This window comes from Leptonychotes weddellii, chromosome 13 (genome assembly GCF_054177405.1).
Source record: "Leptonychotes weddellii isolate Sample4059 chromosome 13, ASM5417740v2, whole genome shotgun sequence".
Taxonomy (NCBI): domain Eukaryota; kingdom Metazoa; phylum Chordata; class Mammalia; order Carnivora; family Phocidae; genus Leptonychotes; species Leptonychotes weddellii.
The window spans coordinates 63,895,670-63,922,846 of NC_138381.1; the positions used below are offsets into that span (position 1 = coordinate 63,895,670).

Below are 27,177 nucleotides of genomic sequence, written 5' to 3' on the forward strand. Positions count from 1 at the left end.
AAAAAGAACTAAACCTTAAAACCCTGCAGTTCTTTTTTTTTTTTTTTTTTAAGATTTTATTTATGTATTTGACAGAGAGAGATAGCAAGAGCAGGAACGCAAGCAGGGGGAGTGGGAGAGGGAGAAGCAGCCTTCCAGTGGAGCAGGGAGCCCGATGTGGGGCTCAATCCCGGGACCCTGGGATCATGACCTGAGCCGAAGGCGGACGCCCAACGACTGAGCCACCCAGGGGCCCCAAAACCTTGCAGTTCTGACTAACCGTTTCACAGATGGGCGAACAGAGACCCAGGCAGGAAAAGTGACTTACCCGAGGGCTCTATTCCAGTGTGGCCAAGCTGATGGTGTAATCATGGTGTCCCCACGGTCCCCAGCTCCTTCTCCCTTCCAAAGGTCACCTTCTCCTTCATAAGCCAATCAAACACTTCGAGCGCACACCCTGAAGTGCTTGCAGAAATGCACCCCCACCCTTTCAGGGACTCGTCCACCTTTTGTGAGCAGTGATGGTGTCTTTACCTCTTGCTCCAAACACCTGCACCTGTCACCTTGAGCGCCTCTATATTTCCTCCCCATTCCTGTAACTTGTGGTCCTCTCCCCAACACGGATGCAGTCCTAACCCCACCCTGCTTGCTTCCCGTGACAGAAGCCACACAAAAGTGTTGGGGAAGAAAGACACTAAGGAAGTTCAGAGCAAATAGTAACACTTACAGCACCTTTATTGTGTTGCCCGTTCTGGCCTAATGTTATAAAAGCAAAAGTTAGGGGACGCCTGGGTGGCTGAGTCCAACTCTTGGTTTTGACTCAGGTTGTGATCTCGGGGTCCTAGGATGGAGCCCCACATCAGGCTCCTCACTCAACGGGGAGTCTCCTTAAGCATTCTCTCCCTCCCTCTACCTCTGCTCCTCCCCCCATTCCCTCTCTCTTATATAAATAGATAGAATTTTTAAGAAAAAAATTAACAATAAAATAAAAGCAATAGTTATAATAGCCCGATGGTGCCACATATTGATATCATTGCCATTTTACAGAAAGGAAAACTGAGGCTAAAGAAGCACAGCTAGAGGGTATCTGAACCAAGAGTCAGTCCCAACAATCTACATCCAGATCCTGGCTTCTTAAAGCCCCCTCCCCACCCTGGTCCCATTACACCTTCCCAGGTTCTCACGGTCCCTCCCCTCTCTGACCAGCAGCGCCAATACGATCCTCCCTGCCTCCCATGGCTCCTGTCTGTTCCAGACTCTCCTACCCCCGCGTGGCCATGCCGCAACCAGTCTGCAGAACAGTACATTCTTTATTTATGAGATGCATCTGGGCTCTCTGCAAATCAACTGGGAATGTCGCAGTGCCTGCAGACAGGAGGTGGGAGATTCTGGAGGCCAAAAGTCCTCCAGAAGGCAGGCAGGGGCTGGACCCCTAGGCACCAGGCTCTAGCCAGGGAACCCAGGTGGCCTACAGAGCACAGTGGGACTGGGGACAAAGTGATCTGTACTTGGGATCCCTTATGTATCCTGGCCTGCCACAGGCAAGCAGCAGAGAGCCCTGCGGTATGGAGAGGTGGGAATAAGGTAGGCTCTTATATTAACTGATCTCCTCAAACCCACACAAAACCCTCCAAGACAGGGATACCCGTGTCCACTTTACAGGGGACGAAACTGAGGCTTGAAAAAAGTAAACAAGCTCTTTCTGAATGTGTAACTTTGCTTTGTGCCCCTTCCTCCCAAAAAGAGGGAGTTAAGGTGGTTTATAAAACTCAGCATAGCCAGAAAACTAAATGTAAAATAAGATAGAAAAATGAGACCCAGAGAAAGGAATATGGAAATCGAGGGTTAAGTTCTTCTTCCAAATGCCTGTCACACGGTTCTATCTAGTTGCTAATAATCCAGTGGACTGTCAGTTGGTTCCGAGCACCCTGGCAGCCTAGGCAAAAAGAGAATGCAATTAGTTTTGTGAGTGTCCAAGGTCTACAAGGAGAAAAGAAACTAGAGGCATAGAGACATGGCCGTGGCTGATATTGAAAACAGAAAAGGAATATCAGGACCCCTAATCTAATATCAGATCCTTAATTTCCCAGAAACTGCCCCATGTGCCTCTGTCTCTATTTCCACTGCCCCCGGTCTAGCAACAGCCTTCGGCCGGCTACCGGGAGGGTGTGCTTCTCAAACACTACCACCAGGTGGCAGTGCGGCTCAGGTCTCAGGAGGAGAGTCCTCCGGATGGAAGACCGGGTGTGCGCCCCAGCAGCCTGGCCCGCGGGTGGGGCCTGAGACCCCAGCCGGTGGGGGCTGAGCTTTGGGTTGAATCTCAACGAAGAAATCAGTGTCATGCAAGACAGAACCAGGCTGCACTGCTTCTCCACAGGGGGACAGAAGGAAGGGCCCTGGACACTGAGTCAGGAGTCCCCGAGTGGAATCCCAGCTCTGCTTGTGATTCTCTGCACCAGTTTGAGCACATCAACTTGCCTTTCCTGGCCTCCGTCTTCTCATCTGAGCAAGGGGGTGGATCACGCTAGGGGGAGAGGAGCTTGAGACCGGGATCAAGAAAGAAGGTGGTCACTAAAGCCTGCAATAGGGCCAGAGGGTTGAGGGGCCCTGAACTTGTGAGCTACAACAAGGGAGAAAAAAAAGGAACCACCTTCCCAGAGAGAAAACCCACCAAGGCTGGGGCGAGCAGGGGATGTGGAGGTCCTCTGTTTCCTCAGGTGAGTTTGGAGATGTAAAAGAGTTCAGGACCTTTCCAAGTAAGTGTAAATGTCAGAAAGCCACCCTAGAATGACTTAAGCCAAAAAGAAAAAGAAAAGGCAGGGGGAGAGTGTAATTTAGTCCCTGTGATAAAAGGCACAGGGGACATCTGTGTCATAGGACGGTGAGACTCATTCTCGCCCTTTCTGAGCCCTGCTTTCCTCTATGCTGCTTTTGTTCTTAGTCTGGCTTTGGCGGCAAGTTCCAAGTCTCCATCCCAGAACTTAACAAGCCCAGCACCAAGGGAGCTTCTCTTTCCAGACGGTTCCCACCAAAGTTCCAGAGCTGGCTCTCATTGACTCAAATTAGGTCATGTGCCCCTCCCCCAGTCACAGTGACTATTATTGGCCAGGCCAGGGTCGTGTTCTGGCCTCCAGGATCCAAGGGGACCAACCCCATTCAGTGCCGAAAGGAGACAGAATGATTCTCTAAACTCAAAGCTCCTCCTAGAAGCTGCTGAAAGTCCCCAGAGGGTGAAAAGGGCAGACTGCCATCTCTGGGAGGAAGCTGTCGTGACCCACGGGCCGGCCTCCCTTAGCTCTGTTGTCAGAAGATTCAGGCGCTCGCAATGGGGAAAGGAAGGGCCTCCCAAGGAAAAGAAGGGCCCCCCCACCTCGTGATATTTCCCCTCCATTAATCCTGTAATTAAGGCCCCTGTAAACAGAGGCCCCAGGAAGTAGGGACAGGCGGGTGCACCGTCCCAGGGAGCAGGATCGGGCTCAGGACTCCACCCCAGGCCAGGTGGGGGAGGTCGGGTGGGGGGTCGGCCCACACCAGTGGCTGGAGCTCTGCCCTGATAGATGTGTGAGGGCCTGGCTCTGTGCCCAGCAAGCTCAGTAGATGCTTTTCTTTTTCCTTTCCACAAAGGGGCTGTGGCAGGGGCTGGGTCGCTGTCATGGCACTGCTCTGGTCCTTGTTGGGGATGAATAGGTGTGCAGGGAAAAGCATGTCCCTCTCTCCCCCCTCCTCTCCCTTCTTCCCTCCTTCACGCCCTCCTCCCTCAAACTCACCCAACATGAGTGAAATCTTCAGCTTGTCACCCTCTTCCATTCTAGGTCGTTTCTTTCCTCTCCAGTCGACAATATCCACTGTTGTGTGGTCACAGCGTCTTCACTCCTGGGGGGAGTGACTCGGTGAGACCGCAGGGAAAGGAGCCTGTGGACAAGAGAAGGAACTAGACAGATGGGGCCGTGGAGACAGAGAGGGCATGAGTGAAGGATAAAAAGAGCCTCCCCTGCAAGAGCACACCCCCCCGGAAGGTCACCTTGGCTGACAAACTTGGGATCCAGGAATCAGACCCAAGTGTGTGCAACTCCAAATGCGTGGTCACCCTCGGTGCCACGCCCGCTCCCGGGAGCAGTAACGTGGATAGTGCTTGCTGTGTGGTCCTGGACCAGTCCCCTCCCCTCTCGGGGCCCACAGGACATGGGTTTGGGATCCGCAGTTCCGGATCCTGGGGTCGGTCCTGCTGGCTGGGTGCAGTGTTCTGGATGATGGGCGTTCTGTGCCTACCGCTGCTTCTGGCCAAATCACATCAATAATTCAAGTTCCCTTGCCTTCATAACCTGGGAAAATTGGTCTCCTGGCAAGATAGGAAAAATAATTTCATGCTCTCTTTCCTCCCCTCCTAAGATCACCCCTGACAAATTGTCTCATTATTGCCTGTCACTCCAGCTGCCATCGCACATCTGGGGTACCATTTTTTATGGTTACCAGCCTCCCCCCTGGCTTTGACTCTGGTTCTTAACAGGACTGACATCAAATTCTAATGAGCCTCCCCCATTCGTTCACTCATTCAGCAAATATTGCCTGCTCTGTCCCCCAGGAATCCAAGACTATGATAGATTAGATAGATTAGATTAGAAGCTCCCCAGTTATTCATACTAAAATGTGAGGGGCTACTTTCTCAACTCTATTAAGAGAGGACAGGAGCCTAGGAACTTACTGTTTACCTAATGCTATTAGTGCCCATTAACTCTTTAATCTTCCCCCAAACCTTACACAGTCCACAGTGAGCTCAGTCCTCTTACAGGCTGGATGACTTCAGGCAAGTTGCTTGACCTCTCTGAGCCTAGGACTCTCAAGATTCTGATGAGTTTTAAAGGAATAAGAATGATGTCAAGGAGTTACTGTGACATTTAAATTACATGACATGAGAAAGGAACCAACATCACATGTACCAACAATATTATCATCATTATCATAAGGAAGGTACCCAAGGTAAAGGGACTGGAGGTAGAGACTGGGGGTGTCAAAGCAAAAGGACAGAGAGGTAGAATAATGCAAACAATTTCCACCAACCATTACTGAGAGCTTACGTCGTACGTGTTCTGGGGATAGGCATGTATAATACACCATTTAACTTTTCAAAAGGAAAGAAGCAGGTCTTGTGTGTCCCCAGTTAGCAGAGGAGGAAACTGAGATCACAACCTGGTAAGCCCAGGATGCAAACCTGGGGCTGTGATGGCCGCTTCCCCAGAGGGTGGTGCCTGCCCAGAGGTCAGACAGACAGAGGTCAGAGTCAGACAGCGCTCACTTCTTCCATAGTCCATTTCCTAAAGCCCTGCTGAACAGCAGGACCCAAACATGGAAACTAATTCATACTAGGTTGTGATTGGCTATCACGGCTAACTTTAGCATGTCCCACCTGTGTTCCTCAGGTCACCTGTAATGCAAGATGGGTCCACCACAAAAAATAATAATAATAATAATAATAGTAAGAGTTTTGTGGTGAAATTAGTTTGGGAAACTCTGAATACTCCATTCTCCCATCCAGGAAGTCACAATACACAATAAACTATGGCAGGTTTCTAGAAGACCTGCAGAGTCAACACCAACAATGCCCAAACCTTTTGGACGTAATTTTTTTTTCAAGGAACAATTTAACAACATCTGCAAAACAGTCTTTGATAAATCTTAACTGAAGAACCATGGAGCTATGGGCGGTAACATTTGTGTCCCCTAACTAGAATTAAAATTCTTCAAAAGAAGGGATTTTTGTCTATTTCATTCCCTGTTAGATCCTCAGAACTTATAACAGAGTTTGGTATATTGTAGACATTTGGTACATGTTTGTTGAGTGAATGAATGAATGAATTGGGTTTAGTTGGAGAATATCAGCAAGTCTGTGTTCTAATTCAGACTTTGCCTAACACACTGGATGTCCTTAGGCAAGTCCTTATCCCTCCTGGGGTTTCCATTGCCCTGCAAAGCTAAAGAAAGGATGAGACTCCATTATACATTCTTACTGGGGGCAACAGCGCCCCCAGGAGGTGAAAGTTGGTTCTCGGGGAGGAAAAAAATAAACCTTAATTCTTTTTCTGTAAAGCACAGATACACATAGAGGCCATACACAGATACACATTGTATTAAAATTGTAATATAATTTTAGGGGCGCCTGGGTGGCTCAGTCGTTAAGCGTCTGCCTTCGGCTCAGGTCATGATCCCAGGGTCCTGGGATAGAGCCCCACATCGGGCTCCCTGCTCAACAGGAAGCCTGCTTCTCCCTCTCCCACTCCCCTCTGCTTGTGTTCCTGCTTTCACTATCTCTCTGTCAAATAAATAAATAAAATATTTTTTAAAAATTGTAATATAATTTTGTATTAAATCATAATATAAAATTGTATTAAAATTTCATGGGGGGTGACCATCAGGAAAAGAATGTCTAAAAAGACTTCTGGAGCAGGGAGGACAATAATCAAGAAAAGGTTGTGAAACACTAGATTTGATCTAGAAGGTTCCTTCCAAGTCTGACAGCCTATGAACCTTTGATCTAGAAGGTTCCTTCCAAGTCTGACAGCCTATGAACCTTTGACTCTAGGTGAGGGGGGCTTGGTGGAAAATGTCTGAGGGAACAGCAAGAACCCAAAAACCTCAGCATGGGGGAAATAAACCTGGTATTGTGGACTGACATGCTTCCCCCGTCCCAAATTCACATGTTGAAGTCCCAACCCCCAGTACCTCGGAAGTAACCAAATTGGGGGAAAAGGTCTTTACAGAGGTGATTAGGTTAGGCCATCGTGGTGGGGCCCTAACCCAGTAGGACTGGGTCCTTCCGGGAAAAGAAAGGGCCACCAGGGGTGCGCAGGTGTGCAAAGGACCGGTCACGTGAGGACAGAGAGGAGGCAGCCATCTGCAAGCCAAGGAGAGAGGCCCCACCAGAAACCAACTCTGATGGCACCTTGATCTTGGACTTCAGCCTCCAGAAGACATCCCTATCTGTTGCTTAAGCCCCCCAGTCTATGGTGTTTTGTTTCGGCAAAGAGCAGGCAAATGTCCTTGGCACGTTCAGAGAAGACTCACCAGAGGGACCTGAGGTCAGAGAGGACACAGAAGAGTCAGGTGATGGCCAGCCTTGAAGAAAACTACAAAAGTGTTGCTGTGTTTTGTATTGTATTTTTCTTGGGAGTGGGATGGGAAAGTGTGGGAGGGTTTTGAGCAAGGGGGTGACAAGATCCGCCTTCCATTTTTACAGGACCAACCACTCTGGCTACCCGGGTAAGAGAACAGGTTGCTTGTGGGCAAAGGTGAGAGCTATGCGGATGGTGATAAGCGACTGGATTCTGGTACCTTTTGAAAGTACAGCCCGCGGGTTTTGCCGATGGATCGGGATTACGGAGTGAGAGAGAAAGAGAAATGTTATGGGTTCTTCCTTGGCTTTGGCCTGAACAGCTGGAAAAGTATAGCTTCTGTGTTGAGGGGTTCGGTTTGAGACGTGCATTAGACATCCACATGCAGGTGTCCGGGAGGCTGCTAGACATTCAGGGATCAAGTTCAGAGAAGACGTGGTGGTAGAGATAAGCACCAAGGAGAGTCTGCCTCTCCCCCACTCCTCTCCTGTCCTCTGCCCCTACCCTCCCAGCGTGACAGCCCGCATGCTTCCCCCAGTATCACAGGATATTGCGACCCACCGGAGATTCATCCTACTTCCCCATAGAAAGGACTTCAAGTGTCTTGTGTACCACTTTCCAGGGCCTGGCGTACAGAGGGTCCCAGGCAAATGATCGTCTGAATGGATGGGACGATAACCAATGAGGGGTTAATTACTCAAGAGCAAATGTTCCCAAACACATCCCTCCCTTCCTGAGCCAGATAATGTTATCATTTCCAGCAGCCTGCTCAGACCCCACCCTGTCCGGTCTCCATCCCACTTACAGACGGCAGAGGAAGACAGTCTTGAAAAAGAGCCAAAAGGCTTATGAAGTTAAGGCAGTCAACATGATAAAGAACCAGGGGGTGGGGAGAGAGCCCGAGCTAGGGCCCTGTCTCCCCACTCAGGCTGCAAGTGGCATGGGAGTTTATTTCTTTGTTTTAAAGACCTCCTGTAGAGGGTAGAAGATGTTAATTGAGAGAATCCAAGGTAGTGCGTGAGAGCAAACGGTGGGTAAAGACAAAAGGAATACGAGAAATTTTGCGAGGGGAGAGAACTGGCTCCCTTTGCATGTGGCTTTAAAAAACACCAACTAGGGCGCCTGGGGGGCTCAGTCGTTTAAGTGTCTGCCTTCAGCTCAGGTCATGATCTCTAGGTCCTGGGATCGAGTTCCGCATCGGGCTCCCTGCTCAGGTGGAAGCCTGCTTCTCCCTCTCCCTCTGCCTGCTGCTCGCCCTGCTTGTGCTCTCTCCCTGTCAAATAAACAAATAAAGTCTTTTTTAAAAAAAGAATTTAATTAAAAAGTAAAATAACAAACACAAACTAGGGACAATTTTGCAGGAAGATAGGAATCCTCAATATAAGTGCACCTAGGAGCACCTGGCTGGCTCAGTCCGTAGAGCGTGAGACTCTTGATCTCAGGGTCATGAGTTCAAGCCCAAGTCGGGTGTAGAGATTACTTAAAAAATATGTATGTATTGGAGTCCCTGGTGGCTCAGTCGGTTAAGTGTCTGCCTTCGGCTCAGGCCATGATCTCAGGGTCCTGGGATTGAGCTCCACATGGGGCTCCCCACTCAGCGGGGAGCCTGCTTGTCCCTCTCTCTCTGCCCCTCCCCCTGCTCATGCTCTCTCTCTCTCTCTCTCACATGCTCTCTCTCAAATAAATAAATAATAAAATCTTTAAAAAATAAATGTATATATATGTATATGTAAGTGCACCTAATAACAAAGTAACATTCTGGAATAAAAAAAAAAATCAGGAAGCAAAAATGCATAAAACTAAAGGGAGAAACAGATAAACCCAGGTTATAATACGAGATATTAACAACCCTCTTTCAGTGATTGATAAAAATCTGAGTTTAAAACAATAGGAAAAAATGTAGAAAAATCTAACCCACACTTGCCAAAAACACTAACCAACCTGAACTTGACCTAATTGACATTGACAGAACACTATACCCGATAACTGCAAAATTTAATCAGTTTTCAACTGCGCATCCAAGTCTATCAAGAATAGATGGGGCGCCTGGGTGGCTCAGTCGTTGAGCATCTGCCTTCAGCTCAGGTCATGACCCCAGGGTCCTGGGATCGAGCCCCGCATCGGGCTCCCTGCTCAGCGGGGAGCCTGCTTCTCCCTCTCCCACTCCCCCTGCTTGTGTTCCCTCTCTCGCTGTCTCTCTCTCTCTAATAAATAAATAAAATCTTAAAAATAAATAAATAAAGGGGCTCCTGGGTGGCTCAGTCGTTAAGCATCTGCCTTCAGCTTGGGTCATGATCCCAGGGTCCTGGGGTCGAGCCCCGCATCGGGCTCCCTGCTCAGTGGGGAGCCTGCTTCTCCCTTTCCCACTCACCCTGCTTGTGTTCCCTCTCTCGCTGTATCTCTCTCTGTCAAATAAATAAATAAAAAATCCGCTTGGCCCTAAAATAAGTCTGGGCTCATTTTAGAGTGTTGAAATCTTATATCATTCCAATTTTAGTATACGTGCTGCCGAAGCAAGTACGAGTGTTGAAATCTTTAGAGTGCGTTCTCTGACCACAATGGACTTGAGAACAAATCGGTAACAATACAATATCTAGAAAATCCCAAAAGATAAGATACCATGAAAGAACCCACGGGCCAAAGAAGAACTCACAAGGGAAACTAGGAACTATCAGACTGAATGATTCAAATTTGGGGGAAGCAGCTAAAGTTGTGTTCATAGGGAAATGGATAGCTCTAAAGGACTCTACTGGGGGCGCCTGGGTGGCTCAGTCGGTTAAACGGCTGCCTTCGGCTCAGGTCATGATCCCAGGGTCCTGGGATCGAGCCCTGCATCGGGCTCCCTGCTCAGCGGAGAGCCTGCTTCTCCCTTTCCCTCTGCCTGCCTCTCTGCCTACTTGTGCTCTCTATCTCTCTGTCAAATAAATAAATAAAATCTTTAAAAAAAAATAAAAATAAAAATAAAGGACTCTACTGGGGGAGAAAAGCAGCACCTGCAATCAATGATCCAAGAGTCTACCCTTACAAGCTAGAAACATTAAGAATAAAGTAAACCCAAAGTAAATAGAAGCAAAGAAACGGTGAAGAGTAAGACTCAGCGAAGCAGGACACAGACAAATGGTCGAACAAATCAACAAAGTGGAAAAATCGGTTCCTTGGAAGGATCAATGAAATTGAAAAGCACAAGCTAGCACTAGACCTTCTTTTTTATTACTTTTTGTTTTTCGTGCTGACGGTGCATGAACTGGCTCACATGGCTGCTGGGTTCACAGGGGCCACGGGGGGAGGCAGAGAAGGGGGCACGGGAGAACCTCCACAGCTCCTCCATCCAGACAGGCACGCGTTTGTTCCTCAGCCCCGCGCCGGTCCCCCTGCTCACTGCTGGATCCTGCGGACGCTCTGCACCTGGAAGGTCTGGGCGTGAGAGCCCCACTCTCGGAAATGCTTGTAGTCGCCTGAGTGGTGATCGCACTCCAGCACATACTGAAAGCCTCGGTAGCCGGGAAACTGGGAGCAAACCCAGCTGGGGAAGGGAAGAGGCAGACCGTTACCCTAGAGAAGCACCAGCAAGGTGAGCACACGGGGACCAAGGGACCCATGCTGCATACACATTCCAGCCGTCCTGGCCTTCCTTCGATGCCTGGAATGTGCCCTGCGCCCCCCCCACCACACCACTGGGCCTGTGATCATGCTGTTCCCTCTGCCAAGAACACCATTCCAGCCATTCTTTGCCCAGCCACTGGCCAAGTTGTATTTATCCTTCGGGTCTCAGCTTGTTCTGAGGACTGGTTCTCCAAGTCAGGCCACACTCTTACTGGTCCTCTGTAGCTCTCATATAATTAGACAATTATCAGATTATTTGTAAAATGTCAGCCTCCTCTGACAGCAGGTGAGCTCCTGGGTGTAGGTGTGTGTGTGTGTCTGGTTCATTGGGATCTCTGGTGCAGAGTGCAATGCCCGGCACAGAGGAGGGGCTAATAAATACTGAAAGAAGGAAGGGAGGGAGGAAGGAAGGGAGGGAAGGAAGGAAGGAAGGAAGGAAGGAAGGAAGGAAGGAAGGAAGGAAGGAAGGAAAGGAGGGAGGTAGGGAAGGAGGGAGGAAGGAGGAATCTTATTCCTTCCCCTCCTCCCTTAGCCAGAAGCCTTTCCAAGGAAAAGGTTATTGTTCTTTCCATTCATTGACCCTTACATTGTTCAGGATTGGACAAGAATTGGTGTCTCATTTTCTGAGCTTCCATTTCCCCTCTATAAGGAAGAAGTGGACTCAAGAATCACAAGAGGTCCATCCTACTCTGGAACAACGAGATTCTCTGATGGTTAAAAAACAAACAAACAAAAAACAAACAACAAAAAAAACCACCTCCCACCTTCGCCCCCGCCGGGAGCCAAACGGCACCTAGAAGGTGATTGTAATGTCCTCCCTAAGTGAAGACCTCACATCTCGCATTCACCTGCCAGCCCCTGGGGGAAAGGGTGCGAAGGGTCAGTCAGTTCTGGGCTTGAAGCCGGATTCAGTCGCCTAGCTCCTGGTGGACTTGGAGCAGGTTGCTTGAGCCACACCTATTTCTTCATGGCTGGGCATCAGTTCTCTCCTCTTCCGGGGGAGAGACCCCCCCACCCCTCCACCTCTCAGGCAATGTGGGAAAATTGGCAACGAGCATGTGATCAGTCCTAGCCAATCAGACCACCCCCTTCCTGCACAGGACAACTGGGTCAAAATTGAGCACATGACCCAAGTTGGGCCAGTGAGAGCCTTTCCTAGAACCTTTGGTGGAATCGCTAAGAAAGAGGCCCTCTCTTTCCCTGGGGCTGGCTGGAATAAGGATGAAGCTGCCCCATTGCCTTTGCTTGGCAAGAGCTTGCCTGAGAATACAGCCACGGTGAGGCAGACAGAGCAAGAGAGGGAGAAAGACAGACCCCTGCCGTAGCACCTGGATCCAGCTGTGCCTGAAGCTAGTGACAAGGGTCAGTAAATATCCTTTGGGCATAGTATCAGTTTGATATGGGACTCTGCCACTCGTGGTCCCACAAATTCTGCCTGATCCCTCCCTGTGCCTCAGTGTCCTCCTCTGGAATGTGGGCATCAGAGCCCCAAAGTCCCCAGCACAGAGTTTTCACAGGAGTTATCCCTACCCCTCCCAACAGCCTCTCTTTCCCTGCCAGGCAGAGCCTTGGATTCACTTACGCCCCCGAGTGGACGTGGAAGGAGCCCACTTCATTGCCATCCCAGCCCATGGCCTGGAGGGAGGAGTAGTCATCACTCAGCTCGCCTTTCCTGCCCAGAAAGTTCTCTTGCTCGAAGATGGTCAGCCTCGAGTCACGGTGGTTCTGTAGGCAGAGGAAACGGTTGGACCACCAGGCACCCAGATGAGAACCCAGGAGCCTCTGCTGACACCCCTGCTCTTGTCCCCCCAAATCAGCCTTTCTTACAAACCCTTTGGGAGGGTAATAAGGCAACAAAACCTTACCAAAGGTATATACCATTTGTCCTTCCAGAAATGTACACAGGGAAAACAACTATGAAACCAATAAGCTGCAAGGATGTTTATCCCAGCCTTGGAGATAACAATTAAAAAGATAATGAAGGGCGCGCCTGGGTGGCTCAGTCATTAGGCGTCTGTCTTAGGCTCAGGTCATGATCCTGAGCCCCACGTGGGCTCCCTGCTCAGTAGGAAGCTTGCTTCTCCCTCTCCCACTCCCCCTGCTTGTGTTCCCTCTCTCGCTGTGTCTCTCTCTGTCAAATAAATAAATAAAATCTTTAAAAATAAATAAAAATAAATAAAAAGATAAGGAAGGGAGGGAGGAAGGGACTCAACCTGAATGTCCCCAACTGGGGGATCAAGTGGTTAACTGAGGTAAGAAGAGGATTATTGTGATCTGGGTTCAAATCCTGACTCTCCATGTACCAGCTGGGACATGTCACATAGCGTTTCTCAGCTGTTTCCGTACTCGTAAAATGAAACTAACCGCCTCCACTTGTCAGGATGGTTTGGAGGACAAAACGAAATCAGAAGCTGTAAACTGCGTGAAATCAGGGATAGCATCTATCACGGTCCACTGTGGGTCCCTGTATCGGCGCAATGCCTGGACCATTGTGGAATACAGGAGCAAATGAACTTACTCACAACTTGAAATACTGGGGAGCTATGAACAATGATGCTGTCAATAAGATTTAAAGACCCGGGAGGATGATTGTGATCTATTGCCCGGTGAGACAAGCTGGTTTCCAAGCTTGTTCCATTTCAATTCCATTTTTGTAACAAAGTTGCAAGTGTGCCTAGATACATAGGTACAAGTGATATAGGTGGATAGATTTAGACACAGATGTCAGTATCAGTTGGTGTAGGCAGAATCTGCGAATAACAAACAAGACCAAAGGAAGTGTCCAGCACTGTTAAGACTGGGCTTCTGTCTCAGATGTGTGGTATGAGTGACTTTTCTTACTCTGCCGCATCAGGTTTCTTTCCAAACGTTGGGTGATAAATCTATGCGCCTTGTATGATTTTTAAATTAATGAAAGTTGGGCGCCTGGGTGGCTCAGTTGGTTAAGCGACTGCCTTCGGCTCAGGTCATGATCCTGGAGTCCCGGGATCGAGTCCCGCATCGGGCTCCCTGCTCAGCAGGGAGTCTGCTTCTCCCTCTGACCCTCCTCCCTCTCATGCTCTCTGTCTCTCATTCTCTCTCTCGCAAATAAATAAAAAATTTTAAAAATAAATAAATTAATAAATTAATGAAAGTTGCTTTTGAAGAAAAAAAATACATCTTTTTGAGCCTCAGCTCTTTCATCTGTAAGATAAAGATAACCATGGCCGCCTCCACCCATACTCCATAAACAGTAACTAGAGTATAAAATCAGGAACACTGATAATGAATCAGAAAGAAGAAATAGAACCTTCCTCCCCATCTTGTCCTGCCACCTCTGGCACTCAGCTTCTCCAGTATCCCCTGAGTCATGAACAGAGGGACATAAAACACGCAGGAGCTCATATCATAACCAAAGTCGTGAGGGTCACAATGTGTGCGGTGGTCTGGTCTAGATGCTACCTATTCTTCCCTGACATAGCCCCATTTCAAGATGAAGAGACCAAGGCTCAGAGAGGGGAGGGAGGGGTGCCCCATCACAGAGCTTGAAGAAGTGACATGAGCATTTGAACTCTGGGATGGTCAGTTTCTAAACCCCACTGGGACGACGTGGTGGCGGGACTCACAGCGCAGGCCACCGGTCGGAAGGAGGTGAGCCTATCGGCGGGATAGGCGGTGTTACCACTCCAGGCGTCCCAGCATGGGTACTCGCCCCGTTCCAGCACGTACTGCTGCCCTTGGAAGCCAGCATGCTCAAAGCCTACCCACCTGTGGATAGAGGGTAGAGAGTGCAAGAGGTAAGAGACCCCTCATCCCGAGTTCGAGACCAATGGTTATCATTTGGGAGTTACCCTTTGGGAGGCATTTAGCCAAAGCCTAGAGACATTTTTTAGTTGTCACACTGGGAGGAGGGAGGAGCCTGTATCCCTGTACCCCTACCCTGGAGGGTACAGCTTCGAGCCACAGCTGAAGCATGGATTGGGTTCTCACCAGCAGGGTGCCCACCACTCCTGCTGTCATCTGGTCCCTTTTGGTGTCATCCTGTGGGACGAGGGACACACACAGGAGGCTGCCACCATGATGACCTTGCATTTGCTGTCTACTTAAGTAACAGACTGTCTTATGTAAGTAATAAACCTGAGCTTATTTTCTCCTTCCAGGCAAAATCTGTCAGTCTGCTGGACATATCCCTGGACAGGTTGCTGCTCCCATCTGATCCCCAATTCCCCACCTGTACAAAGCAGAAGCTAAAAGAGTTTGTTCCCCCAGCTGTGAGGTGCATAAATACCACCCAAGATTACCTTAGTGGCACTCACAGGCATAATATAAAGTGACTCCAAATCACATAGAAAGAACATGGCTCTCCTTTCCATCTACTTCCCAAACTTCTAGAAACTTGTATCCAGTATGGTAGCCACTGGCCACATGTAGCTAATTAAATTTAAACATATAAAATTTAATTTAATTTAATTAAAAATTCAGTTCTTTAGATGCACCAGCTACATTTCAAGTCCTCAGTGGTCATATGTGGCCAGTGTTTCAAATAATGCAGACGTGGAACATTTTCATCATTGCAGAAAGTGCTACAGAAAAAGCTGCTGATATAGATAGAAGCCTCAGTGTGTCATTAATACTTCCACATTTCATTAATCTCTCTCTTTTGCTTTTAACACAACATATCTTGTGCTCAGAGCCTCCGGCAACAATGTTCAACTAAAGATTAATAGCATTATTTTTTACTATATATATTTTTATAGTTACCTTCTATTTTTGGCAAGTGATTTTTTTTCTTTGAATTTATGCTTAAGAGGGACATTTCACACCCAACACTTGATTCTAAAAGTCTGCCCCTACAAGGCTGCCTCATCCAACATGCAGGATCTGTGTGAATGATGATTTGTACATTTGGGCAGTGCACAACGTGCTTAACCTTACACTACTGTCTTGCACACTCCCCAGCACTTCGGACCCAAGGAAGGCACGCTGGTACAGTTAGAGCCTGGGAAGGTAGGGCCTAGAACACCCCTTTCTAGATCCTTTCCTGTCCCCCCCCACCCAAGATGACCTTAGTCATCGGTCTAAGTCATACGGTAGCCACTGGCCACATGTAGCTAATTAAATTTAAACATATAAAATTTAATTTAATTTAATTAAAAATTCAGTTCTTTAGATGCACCGGGTCCCCCCCAGACTCACGCTCCACTCAGCACTTTCAAAGATCGCACAGTCTCAAAGCCAAGCTCCAGCACACTGGGGCACTCGGTGGTAAACTCATGCCTCCGGCCCTGGAAGCCCTCCTCATCCCACACCACAATCTGTGACAGAGAGAAAAGGTGGAGACCAGCATCAGAGTCCTGTGGGGGATGAGGGATTAGGACCTCACCCCAGGATTAAGGGTGGAGCAGGGCAGGGTAAAGTAAGGACTGCAAACTCAGATGCCTCCAGGGGCCAGATAGTTGATGGGGGAGGGCCACTAACTGGAAAGCACAGATCCCATAAATGGGTGATCTCTGCTCAGCACTACCGATTTTTGCCCCCTGGGAATGCTGGCCAGCTTTTCCAATTTCTCAAGACCATCGCTATATCTGGACTTTTCTGTGGACCCTCCAGGTTTTTAAAGGCTGATGACAAATTCAAAAAAAAAATTTTTTTTAACACAGAGGGGGCCAAAGAAACCATTTCCAAAGACTGTGTACAATCACCAGTTTGTCACCTCTGCCAGAGTGTCACTGGTTAAATCTGGAGACCAGAAGACCCCAGTTCAAATCGAGACCCTGTGTGCAACCTTGGGCAAGTCCCTTCCCCTCTTTGAGCTTCGACTGCATCCTCTGCAAAATGGGGCCTCATAACATGCCCCGCAGAATGAGGTGGGGATTCAATGGAGGAGGATCAAGGGGGTCCCCTGGACCTGGGTTTGACCTCTGAACCCTCCTCACTCCTCAGACACCACCCCCCCTGCCCCGTGCCTCTTCCTACCTTCCAGTGTCCTGCGGACTTGGTGCACTGCAGGGTCATGTTGCCAGCTTCCTACACAAGAGAAGAACGTGATAACCTGTCGCCCTGACCGTCTGCTGTCCTTCTGGATGATAAAGTCTAGTTTGGGCAGGGTCAGGATCCAAATGGGATCCAGGTATGACTGGGCTAGTCCTCTCCTTCCCAATGTGTGACTTTCCATCCATGATGAATGTCATCTCCCTTACTTGCATCCTATACACCATCTCAAAACTTATCCATTCTGGGTCCCCTTGCCTCTGGAGCCCCACTCTGTATTAATTTATCTGCTCACTATGGGACAATTTCTGTGGCTCCCAGTGGGACGGATCATGCTAGCCAGTGCCGCGGTGCTAAGTTTAAAGAGAGCCTCCCTAAGACGGCACCTGACACAAAGAAGTCTCTAATGGTGGCAATCGAGGCTAACAGGACTCCAGGATAATTTTGTTTTTAAATGAGCGTGATGGGTATTGGTCTTGACATTGGGGGCCTGACCTTGGTTAGGGTGAGGATGACATTCAGGGTGGCACAGTGACATCCCCAGGACTGGAGACCTGGTCTCCCCACCTCCCAAGATGCTTGCTCAGAGCGTGGATCCCACCCCTTCTCCCAGCCTGGGACTTACCAAGATGGACCCAGAGAATATGCCAGAACGTGCTGGGACGAGCCGAGGTCAGGCTCTTATAGGCAGAGAGGAGAGAGGGCCCCTGGGAGACAAAGCTCCGACTCAGCATGCGAGCAGCCAAAACAAAAGCCAGTCCTGGCTGAAGTCCCAGTGGAGAGGTGTCAGCAGCACTGGCTACAGCTGGAAGGGAAAGGGTCAGGTGGCCCCCCTCAGGGATCAGCCACGAAGAAGAGAAGGGGAAGTTCTACCTTAATCAGCTCCATGGGACTCCTGACTGGAGCAAGAGAATGAGCACTGGCCAGGGAATCCGAAAACTTCACCCTTCCTAGCTGCATGACCCAGGGCAGGTCTCTTCTCCTCAATTTCTGCCTATAAAACTGGACAAGGATAAACCACATCACGGGGTTGTTGTGAGGTTATATAACATGCCTGGCACAGAGAACACATTCAACAAATGCCTATACGTTTCCTCCTCCCACACCCCTTCCTCTTCCAGCAGGGGCAATTGGGGTAGGCTTCATGTTGGAGGTAGCATTTATTTTTTTTTAAAGATTTTATTTATTTATTTGAGAGAGAGAAAGAGAGAGAGAGCAAATGAGCATGAGTGGGGGGAGAAGCAGAAGGAGAGGGACAAGCAGACTCCGCACTGAGCACAGAGCCAGTCACAGAGCTCCATCCCATGACCCTGAGATCATGACCCCAGCCCAAATCAAGAGTCGGATGCCTAACTGACTGAACCACCAGGTGCCCCTGGAAGTGGCATTTAACCTAGACTCCAAAGGGCGAGGAGGATTTGTACAAAGTGAGATGCAAGGAATGCTTCTTCTAAGCATAAGTGTGGAGGTGGGAAGTTGGGGTATATGTATGAGAAAGAGCAAGTAGCCCAATTGGGCTGGAGTTCAGGGACCCTGCAAGAGGGAGCCAGGCAAGAAAGGCAGGCTGAGCCAGGGTCTCCAGGACCCACAGAGTTCAAAAAGGAGTCCAGATGGCTCTGTAGGCAGGATGAAGGAGCTGGTGGGTGTGAACGTGCTGTGCAAACAGTGGCACACCTGTCAGGTATCCAGGGTTTGTAAAACTCACTTTGAATACCCTCTCCCTCTGCTCCTACCCTCTGGGTTGACCCAAGAGGGGCCTCTCACGGCATAGGAAAGAGCGTGGCTGGAAACAAGACCACTCTTGTGGGTGGAATCCAGCCCTGCCTCCTAACATCTGGGTGACCTGGAGGATGTCCGATCTCAGCTCCTGGCCTGTAAAATGGCTACATTAGCTCCCTCCTGGGCTGGTTACATGCAGCCTTATTAAATGCATGACTCTGATGAAAGGCTACCATGAAAGATAAAAGGCTAGGGGCCAGGCAGCCTGGGTCTCCATCCCACCTCGAGCGTGTGACTTAATCTCTCTGAGCTTCAGTTTCCTCGTGTACAAAATGGCTATAAAAATAAATAAATAAATTGGGCTTAGTCTAAGAGATCGGGGTATTATGAGGGTAAATGTGAATTACACACAAAAAGCACTTTCTGTTCGGAACTGCTCCTGAAACACAGAAAGCATTATGTGCCTCCTCATTGTCATCATCGTTGCTAATAATAAAAATGATTACTGTTAAGGTATCTGTGCCTCTGTGTTGATTGCAGTGTTATTCATAATAGCTAAGATATGGGAAGAACCTAAGTGTCCACCAATGGATGAAGGGATAAAGAAGATGTGATATGTATATGTGCATATATAAATATATATATGTATGTATGTATATTACTTAGCCATGAGAAAGAAGAAAATTCTTCCATTTGCAGTAACATGGATGGACTTCATTATGCTCATTGAACTATGTCAGACAGAGAAAGACAAATACTGTATCATATCGCTTATATACGAGATTACGAAAGACAGACTCAGAAACAGAGAGTAAAATGATGTTTCAGGGGTTGGGGCGTGGAGGAAATGGGGACAAACTCCCAGTTATAAAATTAGGAAGTTTGGACGTGTAGTGTACAGCATGGTGATTATCCCTAATAATACTGCATCACGTACTTGAATGTTGTTAAGAGAGATCTTCAGTGTTCTCAACCACAAAGACGAAACAGTAATTGTGTGATCTGATGGGAGGCGGTAGCTAATACGATGGTGGTAATCATTTTGCGATTTATTCATGTATCAAATCAATGCATCATATACCCTATACTTACACAGTGTTATGTGTCAACTGTGTCTCCATAAAGCTGAAAAAATACTACTAAATAATTTTTCATATAAAAGCAGGAGTGCATCGTTTTCAAGAACTTAGGTTCAGGGGCGCGTGGGCGGCTCAGTCGTTAAGCGACTGCCTTCGGCGCAGGTCATGATCCCGGGGTCCTAGGATTGAGCCCCGCATCGGGCTCCCTGTTCGGCAGGGAGCCTGCTTCTCCCCCTCCCACTCCCCCTGCGTGTGTTCCGTCTCTGGCTGTGTCTCTCTCTGTCAAATAAATATATCAATAATATCTTAAAAAAAAAAAAGAGCTTAGGTTCAGGAGTTAGAATGTGACTCCTGATTCCATTTCATCGATGAGCTAACAGGCTGAGAGCAGAGGAAGGGACTTGCCCATAGTGAGGATTACAGGACCCAAGTCAGTAAAATGCTCAGGGTGTAGCCACCCAGCCTGGGGGGCCAGTCCCTACCTCTGCCCCCACCCTTTGGCAGGTGGCCCATGGAACTGCCCCAGACAGCCTGGCCTTGAAGCCCAGACCTGTGGGTTCCCCCGCCACCAGCCACAGGCATCTTGGCCCCTGTTCCAGCGGCTGCCCCATCCTGTGGTTCCTGCCCCCCTCCCAGGCCTTGGCGCAGGATGAAAGGTCGAGGGGGAGGCTGGGAAGCGAGGGTATGTGGGCTGGGGGTGGAGGAAGAGCCGGCAGAGCTGGCCCCAGGCCATGGTGATCTCAAGGCCCCAGGCCATGGTGATCTCAAGGATGGATCTGGGCTCTGTGGGGGGCTGGGTCCCACCTGCCACGAAAGAGGCAGGAACCGGGGCCACCACCAGCACCTAGGGCCAGGGAGCCAGACCTCAGGCTGATCTGGCCCAACAGTTCCCCAGCTCTACTGTGAGTTCACACTGTGGGACCTTGGAGAAGTCACCTGTTCCAGCTCGGCCTCAGTTTCCCCATTTGTGAAAGGAAGGAATTGGATGAGAAGACTCCTGGCGTCTATTCCATTGTTCTGAGTTTTTATTGCTCTATTTGACTTCTGTCTCTCTGTCTCCTCCCCTTCGCTGTCCGTCTCCCCCTCTGTTCCTCTGCAGTTCCGTTTTCTTTCTTTCTCTGTGACTCTCCACTTCTCCCAGCCAGTCACCCTATTTCTTTCCCCCCACCCTGGTTCCCCTATCTCCCTCTGTACCCCAGCTTCCATTATGAGCCATTGGCAGGACCACTTAGTCCTCCCAAATTGATTGAGGGTGCACTCTGTGCCAGACCCTTGTGCTCAGTGCTGGGGTCCAACAGAGCACAAGAAATGGTGGGGCTTGGGGCTTCCCCAGGGAAGCTCCGAGATGGCCAGTCATGTTCAGGGCCACCAGCTCTGCCCCTGGGGTCAGAGTATGGAGGGGAGTTTGTACAGGCAGATCAGGGAGGAGTAGGGGAAGAATCTAGGCCCAGCGTGGGCAGAGGAACAAGACTCAGGCTTTGAACATTCAACTCACCCGAGCACAGCTCCCCCACCCCCCGCCTCTATCCTGATCTCTATGGCGGGGGGAGAGCAGAAAGGCCGGAGCCAAGGTCAGATAGCGTGAGAATGAAGCAGACAGGCTCCCCAGCCAGCCTGTTGCGGGCGGTTCCTGGCTCTGACACCTCTGTCAGAGAGCTCGCTTGGCTCATCTGTGAAATGGGTACTGAAAGTACCAAATAAGGTGGCTCGTCCTGGGGCTTGACCACGACGGCGGGTAGGGTGTCTACTGCGACGCACAGCGAGCACTCAGCAGGTGGGGCTGTTGACCACACACCCACATCTGCCTTCATGAAGCATCTTCCCATCTGCTGTGCTCCTTGTCACCCAAGTAGCCTGCCCCCCTGGGGCTCCCCTTTCCTCGGCCCCAGGATTGGCAGCCAGCAGGGACCCTGTGGGCCCAGCCCAGCTGGGGTTTCGGAGAAAGGCCTAGGGCTTGGGGCCAGGCCCAGGGCGAGGTGGAGCGGCATCGGGCCAGGGTTTCTGCTGCGCGAGCCGGGCTCACAATGGAAAGTGCTGCCCTCCACAGTAACAGGCTAGGTCAGGGCCCCCGGGGGCCGCTCCCTCCCCGGAGCCTGCTGAGCCAGCTCCCGCTTTGTGCCACAGACCATGGGCCCTGGTGTCTGCCAGACTATAAAATGGGGGGTCGGCCCCCAGTCACCCACTGCACCAGCCCGCCCGCCTGCCCGCCTGCCTGTCCTTCAGCGGGAAATAGCAGGTCCCCAGGTAAGAGGGCCACCCAGCAGCTGCTGAGAGCCCGAGGGGAGGGCCGAGAGAGGGGAGGCAGAGAGAGGGGGAGCTCGAGAGAGCCATAACAGAAGAGACAGAAAGGCAGAGAGAGAGAGAGAGAAGATCAAAGTAAGCAGAGGAAAACAGAGAGAGTGAGAGAGGGAGAGAGATAGAACATCAACATCCCCAGGAAGGAAGGAGCCCAACTGCTAGCTCAGGGGAATGTTGATTCACAGAGTGACGTGGGGGTTGTGGGGGGGTAAGCAAGTCACAGATGTGGCCCAGATGTCTGGCCTACGCAGAGTGGGCAGAGCACAGTGGAGGAAGGACAGGCCTCAGGGGAGGTGGGGGAGGGATCTGCTTGCCCCAACGAGCTCCTTCTTACACTACAAAGTGTTCAGGCATCAGCTGGACCAGAGGGTTTCAATCTGTGCTATCAGGGGGTCCTCAAATCCCTGGAAATTGTCTCCAAAATTAAAGGGGGCCCGGGACAAGGCGTTCTTCAAATACTCAAAGGCATCCGTGACCCCAAAGCAATGAGGAACTAGACGCATTGACCAGAGCCCTCTCCAGCCAGTTCCCACGCATAGTCCCCATTTCAGAACCTCCGCCCCCATACACACTGAATCCATCCTCTTGGCTCCCCTTTATGCCCCAGTCCCAGACCTGTGTCTGCACCCACACACCCAGTCCTGGACAATGCCAGACGGAATGGAGTCAGGAACCAGCATGCATTCATTCCCTGAACAGGTGTCAATGGAGAAGCTCCTATGGGAGACGCTGCTGGGCCAAGTGCTGGGGACCAAAGGGTGGATTCATCCGAATAAGGAAACAGCAGAGCGATTAATAACCCTGTTGCTGGGTCCATCTGCTTGAATTGAAACTGGAGTCCTACCTCTGAGTGGCAGGGTGCACTTGGGCGGGTCACCTCCCCTCTCTGAGCTCAGCGGGGATACAAGGCACCCACTGCATGGGGTCAGCGTTCATTCATGGGCGTAACAGGCCTGGAGTACCCCCAATACTCCCAAAGGGGTCATGTTGTTGTTAATCTGGTGGGACTAATGGATATCACACCAGCAGAGAAGTGCGGTAGAGCGGAGTGCACAGCTATACGGGGCAGGAAGGAAGGAGATAGTTGGGGAGAAGGGCTGGGGAAGGGAGGGTGTGGCTGTTAGAAGGCCCGGAGGAAGGCATTTCAGGGACGCGTGGTCCTCAGACAAGGAATTTAGAATGAGAGAGCGAGCGAGCGCGAGCAAATGAGTTCAAAGAAGGCTGCAAACGTCTGGTGGCGGGATGTGAGGCTGGGGGGCAGCTTGAGGGTGCCATCCCTGAGTGACCTAGGCCAAAGTCTTCTTTACAGAGGTTTGTAGGTGGGGACCATGTCTCAGGCTGTGAAGGCCTCCTCTACGGCTGCTGTGAACCCAGGGCCTGATGGGAAGGGGAAAGGGACCCCGGCCACAGGACCGGCCCCTGGCCCTGGCCCCGCCCTGGCCCCAGCATCCGTGCCAACGACCAAAGCGGGGGACCTGCCTCCAGGCAGCTTCAAGGTACGCACCCCTGCACATGCTCTCCCCTCGTCCCCTCTCCCCTCCCCGGCTCTTCTCCTCCCTTTTACCAGTCCAGCCAGCCTGCACCAGCCTGGGTTCAGAGTTTCTGAAAAGCCAGAAACCACCAGCCCCCCCAGAGGTACTCTAGGAGCAGCAGGTGACCTCAGACCTTCCTGAAAATTCTTCGAAGCAGTGAGGACTGAAAGTGCTTCCCCAGTCCCCTGGGGTTAGGGTTGGTCTGGTTTCAAACTCCGGTGCGCAGAGCTGGGGTCATTTCTCAACGCTGGGTTCACGACAAGCCCTCATGGGGTCCACGCCTGGCCGGCTTTTGTCGTTCCGTTACTTTGTTAATCGTTCATTTGTATTTAGCTTTGAATAATACAACTATGCCTGCAAACACCGCCCCTCCCCCATTGAAAGCCAGAACCGGGTAAAAACCCTCTAACTCTGAAGTTACCCCCATGAGCCCACCACCCTTCTCCCCTACTCAAGGCAGCTGCCTCAGTCACCCCTGCCTGCCATCCGCCTACGTACATGTTTACGCCATATTCCTTTAAAAGAAATTCCTTTATTGGTGTTTTACCTGTTTTTAACTTCTTGAAACAGGCCATATGCCATCATTCTGGGTTTTTCTCTTTCCTTTTCACCTACTATGAGATTGCGAATAGTCATCTTCACTGCTGTGTGTTGCTGGGGGTCACTCGTGTCGGCAGCTGTCTGATATTTCAGAGCGGGGCCGTCGGGTGGTTGCTAGCTCTGCTCTGGTGTCCACTGGGGCCAGGATGTCCTTATCTGTGTCTCCTGAGGCCCACATACCAGAGATCCTCTTGGGAGGACAAGCGTAGGAGTGCTGGGTCGAGAGTATGTGAACCTCTTCCTTGTAGAGCTGGGGAAACTGAGACCCGGAGAAGGAAGACACTTGCCTCGGTTGACGTGAATGGCAAGGTTTCCCCAACTTGGGACAACGAGCAGATGAAAACCCAAAATAGTGGAGGCTCAGTGAAGCAGGGAATTAGCCCAAGTTCAATGCAGAGGCCCCTACGTTGAGGCAGGTGGACTGGCGAGTGTTTTCTGAGCATCAGCTCTGTGGCAGATACTGAGGCTGAAGCTGGAGGTGCAGAATTAGATCAACCCCATACCCCACCCTGGAGGAGCTCTTGGTCTTTGGAGGTTGAATAAAGGGGGAAAGGGGTGCATAGAGAGAGACCCAGAAGCAAAGCAGCAGTGACTGTATTACTTGTGCTAATAATGGGCTGAGCACAGTGCAGGAGCACTCAACCAAGCCCACATGGGGCGAGAGCATCAGGGAAGACTTCCTGGAGGAGGTGACATCTGAGTCTAGAGCAAGACAGGGAACATGAACTCCAAGATGGGGATGTATGGTGGAGGGGGCATTCCAGGCAGAAGGAACAGTACAGAGGAAGGAAGGAAGATCCATCAGTCCCTAATGATGGTGCAGATACTAAGTTCGGAAGTGGAAGGAAGGGAGGACAGGATTGTTTCACAGAATCTGGCTCATGGCCCACTCTCATATGATCTGTGCGGGCCTGCTTTTATTTATATAAACAAAGATTTATATTTATATTTATATTTATATTTAACAAAGTTTTGACCTGGAGCCTCTCCAGATGGGAGGTGTACCTCCCCCACTCACTCTGCACCCCTTTCCCCGGGACGGGGATTCTCTCTCCTGCAGCTGGTGGTCTTCGAGCAGGAGAACTTCCAGGGCCGTTGTGTGGAATTCTCCGGGGAGTGCTTGAACCTGGGAGACCGTGGTTTTGACCGAGTGCGCAGCCTCATCGTCACCTTGGGACCGTGAGTGTGGGGCGGGGGGGGACGTTCCCAGTGCCAGGGTAAAATAATAATAATAAGGAAATACGGTAGCCACCATTTACCAGGCACCTGCTCCATGCCTGCCTACCATGCTAGCTGAGTCACGTATATTATTTCCAGTCTTCATCTCAAACTTGGCGGGGGGAGGTCTTACTCCCCTTCCCATTTTACAGATAAAGAAACTGAGGTCCAGAGAGGTGATTTGATCAGCATCAGGTCACACTCACAGTGAGTCATGATGCGGGGGGAGAAATGCTGTCTCTCTATAGAAGGAGCCCTGCCCATCACTGAGGGCAGGAGGAGACCAGAGGGCCCAAGGGTCCACGAGCTATCCCCTCTCCTGGGCATCAAGCAGCCCTGCGAGAAATAATAAGCATCTGTTGAGCACCCACGAGGTACCAGACACTGACAGAGGGCTTTACCTAGATGATCGCTATGTAAGGTAGGGACTATTCTTATGCCCATTTGACAGTTGGGGAAACGGAGGCTCGGAGGGGTTAAGTCCCTTGGCCGAGCACGTAGTGGTAAGTGGCAGAGCCTGGATACAACTTAGGTCAATCGGTGTCACCCACAGTGCTTTTGTTACCGTACTCCACTGCCTACCCCTGACTGTCTGGGCTTCTCTGGGCCTTAGTGACCCTCATGCAAAGCAGGAATAATTGTCCCTTTGCTCATAGTGACTGTAACATAGCAACATAGTAACCCCTGTGGGCTGAGGTCAGGGCACAGGACAAGAACCCCATGGCCCCTTGCCTCTTGTCTTACCAGCCCCAAATCCCCTAAGGGATATGCTCAGCCTATACGCCCAGCAATGTGGGACAGAGATAGGCTTTGAGGTCAGTCAGGCCTGAGTTCGAGTCCCACCTCCCCCATTCACCTTGTACAGTCTCCGAGCCTCAGTTTCCCCACCTCTGAAATGGGGAGAGAAGGGTCCCCACTACCCTCCACGGGATTATGCTGAGGCCTGAAGGAGATAAGGCAGCAATGGGCCTGACACTGTGTGAGTGTCCCAACATAGTGAGTGACAGCGACGATCATTTACCCTCCCCATTGTCCTGTGAGTTCAGCCAAGTCACCCCGGTTCCAGGGTAGGTGGTGGAGAGGGGCGCACTTCTACCTCCTGCACCCACCCCCACCCCCGGTGTGGTCAACACAGCCTCAGCCCCACCTTCAGCCCCAAAGCCCAGCTGGGAACAGAAGCTGCGGATGTGGCCAATTTGGGTTTTCAGGCTTTTTTTGGTGACAGTGACTCAAACCCAGAGTATTTTCTCCTCCAACAAAGATGCAGCTGGTCTTTGGTGTGTGCTCTGGGGCTGTGCCCAATGGGCAGAGAAAAGGGGCTGTGGTCCAGTGCCCTGGGTCTGTGTCAGGCCCCACAGGGTTGTGGGAGAGACTGTGGTAGAAAAAGGATGGAGAGGGTGAGGTGGGCCAGGGAAGGACAGGAGAGGGGTGCCTTCAACACAGGAGTGGGGAGAGGGGCATGGCATGAAACTTAGGAGCCTTCACCCTGACACCTGACACCATCCCAGGACCTTAGCTGGTGACTTAACCTCTCTGAGCCTCAGTTTCCATATCTGTAACTTAATATTCTTGCCCTATTTCTCTCCTTGCTCATAAGGCTCCAATGAGCCACAGGAGATGAGAAAATACTTTGCAATAAATATTTACAGTTCCTCATTCTTTTTTTTTTCCTATTTAATGTTCTTTAATAAACCTTGACAAATTTCTTTTTTTTTGTATATTCTGCATATTCTTTTTTACTATTATTATATTATGTTAATCACCATACATTACATCATTAGTTTTTGATGTAGTGTTCCATGATTCATTGTTTGAGTATAACACCCAGTGCTCCATGCAGAACGTGCCCTCTTTAATACCCATCACCGGGCTAACCCATCCTCCCAGCCCCCCTCCACTCTAAAACCCTCAGTTTGGTTTTCAGAGTCCATCGTCTCTCATGGTTCTTCTCCCCCTCCGATTTTCCCCCCTTCATTCTTCCCCTCCTGCTATCTTTTTTTTTTTTTTAACATATAACGTATTATTTGTTTCAGAGGTACAGATCTGTGATTCAACAGTCTTGCACAATTCACA

The 27,177-nt window shown here is 50.3% G+C and overlaps 2 protein-coding genes and 1 long non-coding RNA gene across 3 annotated transcripts in view; 1 reads left to right on the top strand and 2 right to left on the bottom strand.

Annotated features, from left to right (window-relative positions):
- Nucleotides 1-1,215: 1,215 nt before the first annotated feature.
- LOC145716710 (uncharacterized) lies at nucleotides 1,216-4,349 on the bottom strand. The gene is made up of 3 exons (XR_014139507.1): nucleotides 3,747-4,349; nucleotides 2,651-2,770; nucleotides 1,216-1,915 (listed from the first exon to the last, which is right to left on the bottom strand). It is a non-coding gene; the product is annotated as an uncharacterized LOC145716710 (long non-coding RNA).
- A 5,931-nt stretch (nucleotides 4,350-10,280) lies between these two features.
- On the bottom strand, nucleotides 10,281-17,544 carry CRYBA4 (crystallin beta A4). The gene is made up of 6 exons (XM_006738096.3): nucleotides 17,284-17,544; nucleotides 16,644-16,694; nucleotides 15,864-15,982; nucleotides 14,294-14,435; nucleotides 12,271-12,413; nucleotides 10,281-10,608 (listed from the first exon to the last, which is right to left on the bottom strand). Exons 2-6 carry the CDS (start codon nucleotides 16,680-16,682, stop codon nucleotides 10,461-10,463), a joined length of 591 nt encoding a protein of 196 aa, XP_006738159.1. The 5' UTR covers nucleotides 16,683-16,694; nucleotides 17,284-17,544; the 3' UTR covers nucleotides 10,281-10,460.
- A 4,010-nt stretch (nucleotides 17,545-21,554) lies between these two features.
- The window catches only part of CRYBB1 (crystallin beta B1), a 13,819-nt gene continuing 8,196 nt past the window's right edge, over nucleotides 21,555-27,177 (top strand). The window contains exons 1-3 of the mRNA XM_006738095.3: nucleotides 21,555-21,700; nucleotides 23,064-23,250; nucleotides 24,947-25,065. Coding sequence (XP_006738158.1) covers nucleotides 23,083-23,250; nucleotides 24,947-25,065 — 287 coding nt within the window. The 5' untranslated portion in view covers nucleotides 21,555-21,700; nucleotides 23,064-23,082. The remainder of the gene's footprint in view (nucleotides 21,701-23,063; nucleotides 23,251-24,946; nucleotides 25,066-27,177) is intronic.

Excerpts from the sequence above, each read along its gene's own strand:
- CRYBA4 (XM_006738096.3), bottom strand. The coding sequence starts at position 16,682 with ATGACCCTGCAGTGCACCAAGTCCGCAGGACACTGGAAG. Across the intron at positions 14,436-15,863 it reads TTGAAAGTGCTGAGTGGAGC|GTGGGTAGGCTTTGAGCATG; the intron begins GTGAGTCTGGGG and ends CTCTATCCACAG. Across the intron at positions 10,609-12,270 it reads TTCCACGTCCACTCGGGGGC|CTGGGTTTGCTCCCAGTTTC; the intron begins GTAAGTGAATCC and ends TCCCTTCCCCAG.